A 10,454-nucleotide genomic window follows, 5' to 3' on the forward strand; every position below is an offset into this window, starting at 1 on the left:
TATAAATGAGCTCATTTTCAGATATTTTACCTTCTCCCTCTATGAGAGAAAGTTTTCCAAGTAGTAAGCAGATGATAAAGGAGAAATTCCTTGTGTGATAACTGAGAAGCAATATTTTAGTTATTTAATTCTTTAAATATTTGTATCATCTTCTTTTCATATCTTGAAATGTGGTGTTTCGATTCTTCCTTTGTTGGTGTTGAGTTTAAAAATCTGTTTGCAGCTTATTCATTGAGTGTCTTATATGTGAGAGCATAATCTTTTGTTGGAAAATAATGTTCAGTGTTACAGAAAAGAAGTTGTTACCATATTCGCCAAATAAGGATCTCAGCTTATATATATAAAAACAAGCCTTAAGCCCTGAGTAGCACTGTTGTAAAACAGTCGAGTTCATTCCACTTCAGTGTGTGCTTTAGATTTTCTTTCCTTTTCACCCACACAACTGTTCCTACTTAAATGGGACAAGATACACCACTTACGCTCTTTGAAATTTCTGTTTCTGCCTCCTGACCTAAAACTGCTCCCTGTGGTCATATCGTTACTCACTAGCTGTGAGCGTGTGGTTATTATCTGCTTATATAACTTTTCTAAGTGTTCTTTCACAGTGAGGTTAAAAAGTCAGGAGTTTTAGGTTTCCAGTAGCTCTTTTATCCTACCTTTAATGACTCATCTGTGGACCCTGCAAACATCTGGGTGCCCAGAAGACTCTGAGCCAGTAGACATGGGTGGAGGTTGGCCATCTGTAGCTTTCACTGGGCTCTCCAGATGGTTGTGCTGTGTGGCCTGGTGGCTCGTAAACCATTAATGTGCTTCTAGTGATCTTCCAAGTATGTTGAGCATTTCTTTTTTGATTTTGAGAAATATATCTAAATGTATTTTTTAACTTCGGATGTTCATATATCCATCAGCATCAGTAAATAACATTTAAATTGGAGTCTGGGGGAAGTCCATGGTATAGAATATTGGAATCAAAAGTTCTCATTTAAAACCTAACATGGCTGTTAAAAGGAGTGCTGGAAAATTTTAATTTACACCTGGCCATCTTTTAGTATACCATTCTTTAATCTCATCTGTCGAGGGTACAGAAATGATTAAGTGTTTTTCTAGTAGTTATTTTCATTTCTCAAATTTATGCTCACTTTTCTGCCTCTGTAGTCAACATTACATTCATTTTTCTAGTTTAAATAGTAAAAAATATATAATAATTACAGAGGTCCTGCTGTACAAGCCACCAAGGCAGCTGCTGGTACCAAGAAACATGACCTTAGTAAATGGAAATATGCAGAGCTACGTGATACCATTAATACGTCTTGTGGTAAGTGTATGGAGAGGATTACAGCGGGGGAGGGCTCCATAGCGGATGAAGCAGATACCTGGATTGGAGTGCTATTTTGTTTTAGTTGTTGTTGTATAAATTAGCTTAAGCTAGTCTCTTTGTTACTCTCCCCTTTAAATGAAGACCTAGCTTATTCACAAAGGTAAAAGAGAGATACGCTTGTTAAATGTATTTTGCCTATTTCTTGCATAGGTTGGAGGGGAAGAGCGAAGACAAATTATGGTTTGGGTTATATTAATGACTGGCTCTTCTAATGTTATTCATAATAGTTAAATATTTAATATCTGAATATTTTGATCCATGAATGCAAAGGAACAACAGACTGTGGAAGTCCTTTCTTTGTAAAGCTATTTTTCTTCTAAGAGAACAATTAGAGTAAAATATCATATCCAGAGGATCCCATGTAATTGTTTTCTTGTTTGAATTCAGCATGCTACGACCAGGAAATTAGGTGTCATAGTTGTACCGAATTCCTCACTGTTTTTTCCTCCCTCACTGAATGTATCAACATAATTACAGACAACAGCAACAATAAAAAAGATGTGTTGCATGTAGCTATAACTTGTAATTGAGCACAGTGACTTTTTATTCTATTGTGAAGGTCTTGTGGCCTTGGACAAGTCACTTAACCCCTCTTTCACTTTCCTTATCTATAAAAAAAACTATTTGGTCCAAAGTTTTTGTGTGGAGCAAATTATGTAAGATAGTAATAAAGTATAAGAAAGTGCCCTATAAATATAAAGATAATGCTACCACACAAAGTTCGTCTCTATCAACAATTAATGTACCTTTGACTTTATACTATTTAAAAATAAAAACGTTTATGCCACAGGATAATTAAGGTAAGATGATTTAGTTAAAATGGTGATTTTTTTTTTTTTTGGCTCTTTCTATTTACTTGATAGATATTGAGCTCCTGGCAGCTTGCCGAGAAGAATTTCACAGGAGACTAAAAGTGTATCATGCTTGGAAATCCAAGAACAAGAAGAGAAATACTGAAACAGAGCAACGTGCCCCAAAGTCTGTTACTGACTATGGTAAAAACAAATCTGTATTTTTAAATGTTCCAAAGTGTATGTACATAAATGCATATAATAAGACATTTGGGTAAAACACTCACATAAATTTTCTCTTACTGTAGAACTGTGACTCACTGAACCTAACACGAGTATAATGACCAGTCTTTTATAAATATTATTTCTATTGAATATGTATTTAAATATTCAATAGAATATGCCGTATCAGCTTAGAAATGCTGAATTTATTTGTTAAAATAAATTCTAGAGGTAAGAATTTTCTTATCTACTGAAGAGGTTATGCAGTATGGCTGTGAACACATACTTTTATCATGTATACACCCATACATAAAGATGACATGTGAAAATGTAAAGATTACTATGAATCTTCTACTTTACAGGTGAAATGAATTTTATATATGAAAATGAATTATTTTCACACTTGCCAAAAAAGATCTTTTTAAAATTTTTTCTTAATTTTTTAAAAAATGTGGCTCAGTTTTTAGAGTTGTTTCCCTGAAATACCCAAGTGTTATTATCTCTTTTATATGTAGACATAAGTACCTTCCTCTCCCTCCCAGAAGAAGAAAAGAATTGGTTTATGTGTTTGCCATTAAAATTCTAATTCCTTTGTTTAAACAAAGAAGAATGTTTACTGCAAACGTTATTTTACAATATTGTGACAATGAAAGAGTAAAAAATATCTCTTTGGTTCAGACTAGAGGTTTGTCTAGGCCAAGACCTGAATTTCTGACTGGGACCCTAAAATGCATTTTGTTACTTAGTGATGAAAAAAGCAAAGTGGTATACTTGAAATTGGAATATGGAGCAGGATAGCCACAACCTAGGAGAAGCATGCACTAGCTTCAACATCGGTTGAAAATAACCTGTGACGTATGAGTAGTAATTTTCAATCTTAAAAGCAAGAATTAGAATTTGATTTGTTCAACCTGCTACTTTTAAGCATATTAATTCTGGTTGACATCAAGGTGACAGTAGATTTAATGTCTTTGTTGTTTAAGGGATATAGTCTCAACACTCGACAGTACAGTTTAGCAATGCATGATCCGAGTTGTTAGAAAATAACTCTTAGTTAATTTTTGTTTCTTTTACTACTTCTCAGGTAGATAATGTTTGAATAAAAGTGTTTTTAAGTTGTTGAAAAGAGTAGATTGAGTAAGGAAAATATTGTTATTAATAAGGGAGATTTAATGCCAGCGATTAGTCAGACTATAACAGTGTGGAGGGGCATATTGACACATAGTCATAGGTCACTTAACCTCCATGATACATTTTGTGAAACAGGATGTTATGTGATTTGGGTGTTGTGCGAACACTGTTTTATATACAGGCAGTCCTGGTAAAATCCATAGTTAAATCTCCTTAAAGCCTATTATATTAAACCTTATGGGAGCCAGCTAGACAAAGCCCAGGGGCTGTCTCCACTGGATACAGGAGGCCAGCCTTGCCTGGCATGCAGCCACCAGCTGAGTGGGGCCTGTGCTGGCACCCGGATTGGGACTTTGCACAGACTGAGGCACCAGGCGGTGGGTCACGGAGAGGGGGGTATGGAGAGGTGGCCACGGAGAAGGGGTGTGCAGGTTCTGGGAGTGTGGCTGGCGGTGGTAGCCCTGGCTGTGCAGCCCTGTTGGTGCAGCCACTTCCTGATCATGTGTCCCCACGAGTGCCCAGGACTGCAGGCGACCCTGCCACTGCTCTGGCAGGAGGGGAGAAGCCCAGGCAGTGCCTGTCCTATACTGGGAGTGAACCACTGCAGGACTAGTGAATGAAGCAAGGAGGAGGGGGAGGAGGTGCTGAGGAATAGAGATGTGCCCTGGAGCCCCGCTGCTCCTTCACTCTGGGGGTTTAGGGTGTTTAAAACCACTAGGGGGAAATAATAAACAAAAGGAGAGCTGCTTTCCCTTAAAACAAAACAAAAAAACCTTTTGGAACCATGGAGGTATGGTTGTTGCCTGAATGGACATCATGTAGCACATGACTGTTTTGACAGTCTCAAAATTGGCTGGTGGAGGACCCTGTAAATATTGATCTTGTGACCACCGCTTTCTTCTCAAGTTGAAAAATTTGCCTCTGTAATACCTGTTCACTATCTGTGTGCTGAGTTTCAGAATACAGTTACATTTGTTTGGTAAAAATGGCAATGAGCTATCATTATTTTTTACCTGTAATATGCTAATTGGAGCCTTTAGCTCACCCACTTGTGATATGTCCTATTAGGATGTACCACATGAAATGTTGGATTCGAGGGGGATTGTTTTTGAATCCCGATTAGACGTGTTAGAGTAAGTGGGTGTTAGGTTACATCATCTCGTGTTACTAGGCTAGCTTTCGTAGTCATTGACTTTATTTTCTAGGTGATTCTTGTGTAAGCATTGATTTTTTTTACCCTTCAATAATAGGGTGGCTGTTGAACAATCATGACTGCTTTTTTTGGTATGCATTCAAATTAGGGAATAATGCAACTGAGGCTGAGGATAACATCAGTTTGTCATTTGGAGAGGGTGTTGCTAACCAGTGAATGATAAGTCGTGGTTTCACAAATTTCTCTCTGGAGACAGCCTTCAAAATGAGCCTTGAGGAAAACCAAAATCTGTCATAAATGAAGATGGATTGACAGAATTGGTGGAAAGCAACTCTCGACCAACAGAAGTCTTGCAGCAGACTTGGGAGTATATCTCCTATGACCGTTTGCCACTGTTTGAGTGTTTTCAAAAAAGTGAAAAAGTTGGACAAATGGGTTTCACGTGAATTGACGGTAAATCAGTAACTGCGATGTTTAGAGGTGTGCTCCGTGCTACTCATCAACAACAAAAATGAGCCTTTTTTTTTTTTTTGCAATGTATCAGTACTTGTGATGAGAAATGGACACTGTTTGATGATAATACATGATCTGGGCAACGGTTAGATGCAGAGCAGTCTCCAAGACATTACCCAAAACAACCACTGCACGCAAAAAAGGTTACGGTGACTGTATGGTACTTCGCAAAAGGCATAATCCATTATTCTTTTTTGCAACAAGGGCAGTCAGTGCAAGCTCATACTGTTAGGAAATTGATTGTATACTTGGAAAATTGAGATCATAACAGACAAGACTGGTCCACCAGAGATGGATCAGGTCTGTTGCATGACGATGCACAACCACACACTTCTCAAACCATGCCTCGAAAATTAACGGAGCTAGGTCATGGGATTCTCCTGTACCCACCGTACTCACCTGACATCTCCCCAATGGATTACCACCTTTTCAAACACTTGGAACTCTTCATACCTAATAAAAGATTCCCAAATCAAGAAGCTGTAGTTGAAGCATTTGAGCAGTTTATAGTCAGAAAAGATGAAAAGTTTTTTAAAAGAGGGGTATATAATTTAATATCATGTTGGCACAAGATAATTGAACATAATGGAGCATATTTTGATTAAATAAATTTGTTTTGTCTCAATTTCTGATGTTTTTACATTGCCTTCAAAAAAAAAATCCGACATTTCATATGGTGCAACCTAATATTTCAAATTTATCTGAATTATGGCATTTCTTTAAAAAAAAGATTATGCTGTTATATTTGGCACACAAGTGTTTAATGCATATACAAAGGATTTAGTTGTATTTTTAAATCAGAGTTTGATACCTTACTCGTCCAGCTTCCCCCAAAAAGGAGCAATACTGCCTGGCTCAACTTGCTGATTGGTATATTGTTTCCAACCCTAATGTACTATTTGGAAGAACAAAAGAGTTGGTAAAGAAAATTCCCTGAGAGTTCCGTCCAGGTATATGAAGGAATTCAGGATTTATATGTGAACACAATCCACATGTTTTTGCGTACAATACACATATATTGAGCCTTGAGAGAATTTGATTATGGACCATTTTCAGGATAAAGGTAACCTCTACTCTGGAAAGTACTTATCATGTTTTTCTCTATATTTATTTATTTATTTCATAGAAAATTCTTTTTGACACAGAAGTATAGCTAAAAAGAAAGGTGAAAAGCATCAAGGTAACTGAATAGCTCAGTAGAAAAAAAAAACTATACTTGGGTTGCTTCCTAATGGGACAGCTAATCACCCTTTAAAACGAACTTCTGTGTAGTCTGTTAATTAGAAGGACTAGAATTCATTATGTTTGAGAAAATAAAATAATGGCAACTTTAGATTAACAAAAATATAAATTGGTATTATCGACTTTGTTACATTGACAAATCACGGTAAATTCTTGTAATAATGAGTAAGGAGCCTCCTACCCTCTTCCTGTTGGCTTTACTGGTTGAGCATATTCTCATTTCATTGACTGTAGAAAGAGATTTTCAGAAATAATTTTTTGGGAGGTGACCAATTACCCAGTAAATGTAATATTTAGTTGCTTAACACAAGGATGTTGAAAAGTACTTTTATAGTTTCTGAAATAAAAACGTTCTGAGTTTAAGATTTAGCTATTTGAAGAGATTAAAACATACTGTGTGTGTGAATGATGAGAGTAGCAAATGCTTTTTCTTGACTAAAGAATATAGTTTTCTGATGAATTTAGAAGTTATTTCCTTTTTTTCCTATGAAAATTCTAGTAGTATTTTTTTATATGCTCTAAAAAAAAAAAAAATTTTTTTTTTTTTTTTTAATAAGCTCTGGTGGCGTAGTGGTTAAGAGCTATGGCTTCTAACCAGTTTGAATCCACCAGGCGCTCCTTGGAAACCCTACGGGGCAATTTTACTCTGTCCTCTAGGGCTGCTGTGGGTCGGAATTGACGCAATGAGTTTTTTTGTTTGGTTATAATGTCTATTATTAACTCATTGTGTTGGGTTTTTGTTTTGGGTGGTACTGTGTCACAAAATTTGAAATGAAATTTAACTTTAGAATTTTGATCCCATTCATGTGTGCATGATGCAGAATTATCAAAAACATAATCAAATAGCTTTAAAAAAGTCAGAAAGCAGCACCTACTTGTAGTTAATTTTGAGAGTTTTTGGCTTATTGATTGGATAGCCTACAGCATCACCTCTGTTGATGAGAAAGCTTTATAAATTAGAACAATGCTCATTTAATAGTTTTGGCATTTTTATCTTTTCTTCAACATAAAATATTTGTTCACAGATTTTGCGCCATTTTTGAACAGTTCACGTAAGTCAAAGGGTGGTAATTTATGAGCTAACTGGAAGATGGGTTAAAAATACTTTATAAAGTACTAATGCCTATTAAATTCTGTTTTGCTACAATTTTAAGAGTAGAGCATTAATGTTGGTTTATCTATACTCAAATATATTTTAATTTGAGACGTTGCTTTTATTAGATCACATTAAAACTCTCCAAAATATTTTTATATATGCAAAACAAAATCTAATGTATTGTCTTATCAATTACTTCCTTTTAAAAAATAACTAGCATTTTAAACTGTGATTACATATCATTCTTATTGTAGCAAAACCCTCTTAGTAAAGCAGTTGATCTTTTAGAATAAAGACTAACTTTAGGTACTCGTTGCAAACACTATTTTCAAACACCGTGATAGCATATTTCTGTTCAAAGAGATTTCAGTTTTGTATGATAATAGGGAGAGGAGATTATTCTGTTAATTTTACTAGCTTCCTATGGTGCACATTCTTTGATCATTGAAAAGGTTTGAGCCACCTTAATGTATAGTAAATTGCTTCTACAATCAGTTGAGCAGTAATGATTTGGATATAATAGTGTATTTAATTACCAACTAGTTGGGCCTTTTTTTGTTTCTTATAATTTACAGTGCTACATTTGAAACTTATTTCACACTTTTGAAGACAGCTCAGTTGGATGTGAAACAGTTTAGAAGTTTAGCGTCAGGCTTTTAATGTCTTTATTTTTGTACTTTCCCAGTTGGATATTAGTTTCCAAGCTTCCCCAACAAAATTTCAGTTCTCACATCAGGAGAAAAAGCTGTCAGAGACTTTCCTTTTAGTTTTTTAGTCTTACCCAATGTATTTAGTTACAGGAGGCTGTCATTTTCTATATACCTTTAAATTATAAAAGAAAAAAAGTAGTATTAAATCATGGGTGACCATCAGTATCATAGTAAGTTATCTCTCATGTGGACATTGAATTTGTATTCACTACTGAAGAGGGAGGGAAAGGTTATTTTTTTACCCTTTGGAATTATCTTCGTTTTTGAGTTAGTGTATTTGTCTGCAAAGTAGGTAATTTTTTAAAACTTGAAATGGAAAGACTTTAAGTCACTGTGAGGGGCCAGAAACAAAAGAATTAGACACATCTCTGTTAATATGCTAAAGGTGATGGGGCTTTTTAAAGTCACTAACAAAACTGGGCGTCTTTCTCTCAGGGGCGTAGCTTTGCTACCTGCTTTTTGCTTTCTCTGGTTTGCAAAAAAATTCAGCTGCTATAAAGCTTTTGCTATTTCTTGATGTAAAAAGTAGAATAAGAGTATTTTCATCCTTTCAGTATTTGGAAATTGTCACAAAAGCCATGTGACTATTATTGACATATATTGGATATATTATATAATTTTTCATTGACATACTTAGCTTTTCACAATGAGATTCTTAATTGAGCTCCAATAAATGGTTGGTCTACTTTTAAAGTTGTGAGTATAAATCGTATTAACAGGCTTACAAAAATATGCTGCTAAAGATGTAAAGTCATTGCCCCAGGGAAATATTTACATTTGCAGATAAAATAAAAACCCAACTATTCAGTAATGAAAATTGAACAATGGAAGAAAGTTTGATATGAGTGCACTTCCCAGTACCAGCAGAAAAGCAAGGACTTTTCTATTGGTGAAGAGAACCAAATATACACTTTCCACTTACTTCAGTGGATTTTATTCCAAGAAAAAGTTAATTTCAGAGTAAGTAAGTATCTTTGAGGGGAAGGCCACACTTACTGTTACAATCTTTTTTGGGGGGTCATTAAGTTGTCTAAATAGCATTAAGACATTTACATTAGGTTGACCATTTTAAAAAACAAAATTACTTGGTAAATGAAAGATTTTATATGTTTTCTTTTTGTGGAAACTGTGGTTACACTGATAAATATTTATATCCTTTGTATTTTGGAAATTATTGTTCTTTTTATTTTACTGTAATTAGTCCAATAAATGTTATGCTGCAACCTTCGAATAAACTCTTTGGAGGAAACATATAAATCTAGTAAATAATACCAGTTTTCCTTCTGACCACGTGAGTTTATTTTAGGTTACTACTAAAAACTGTGCACTTATGGGAATCCGCTAAGGGGTTGTTGGTGGTGGTTGGTGTGTGTGTGTGTGAGTGAGTGTGTGTGTGAGTGAGTGTGTGTGTTTTCAATGCCAGGGAAAGAATCACACTCTAAATTGTATTCATTTATAGTCAGTTAACATTTACATTTTGTTTTAAATTTACTGTTAGGAACCTCTCTTCTTCCTTTTTCGAAATATTTTCTTGGTTCATTTTAGGATTAAAGGCTGTTTGCTACCTCCCTTGGGCTGCTAGTGTAACTTCCCTTGTTCTGTATAATAGCTCAACAGAACCCAGTGGCTCAGCTTCCTGCCAGGCAGCAGGAGATTGAAATGAACCGACAGCAGCGCTTCTTTCGCATCCCATTCATCCGCCCTGCAGACCAGTACAAAGACCCACAGAGTAAGAAAAAAGGCTGGTGGTACGCTCATTTTGATGGACCATGGATTGCCCGGCAGATGGAACTCCACCCTGACAAGCCACCCATCCTTCTTGTGGCTGGTGTGTATGATTCACATGAAAAAATTATAAAACAAAAATGGATTATAAACCCTCCAAATGAAACATTCTAGTGTATGTGTAATAGTTCATTAAATTTCAGGATTGATGCGGTGGAGTTTTGCAGTTAAATCACATTTTCAGTTAATTGAGGATTAACTGATTTATAATGTGAAATCGCTTGGATTTTATTGTGTCCTTGTAAAGAACACAGAAACTTGTTTACGTCCTAAGAAACTTTTCATCATATTAATTATATCAGTTGATTTTTAATGGCTTGAGGGAATGTGGAATTTTTTTATTAACCCCAATAATTTGATTAACTGCAGTGTTAGTAAATTTTGAAAGGGTCCTTCTGGGTAGGAGGCAGATTCAGATTATCTCTAGTGAATT

The 10,454-nt window shown here is 35.4% G+C and overlaps 1 protein-coding gene across 1 annotated transcript in view; it reads left to right on the forward strand.

Annotated features, from left to right (window-relative positions):
* The window catches only part of MYO6 (myosin VI), a 171,093-nt gene that overhangs the window by 156,169 nt on the left and 4,470 nt on the right, over window positions 1-10,454 (forward strand). The window contains exons 30-32 of the mRNA XM_064288189.1: window positions 1,212-1,315; window positions 2,242-2,373; window positions 9,846-10,064. Of these exons, the coding sequence (XP_064144259.1) occupies window positions 1,212-1,315; window positions 2,242-2,373; window positions 9,846-10,064 (455 nt within the window). The remainder of the gene's footprint in view (window positions 1-1,211; window positions 1,316-2,241; window positions 2,374-9,845; window positions 10,065-10,454) is intronic.

Source organism: Loxodonta africana, chromosome 1 (assembly GCF_030014295.1).
Source record: "Loxodonta africana isolate mLoxAfr1 chromosome 1, mLoxAfr1.hap2, whole genome shotgun sequence".
Classification (NCBI taxonomy): Eukaryota; Metazoa; Chordata; class Mammalia; order Proboscidea; family Elephantidae; genus Loxodonta; species Loxodonta africana.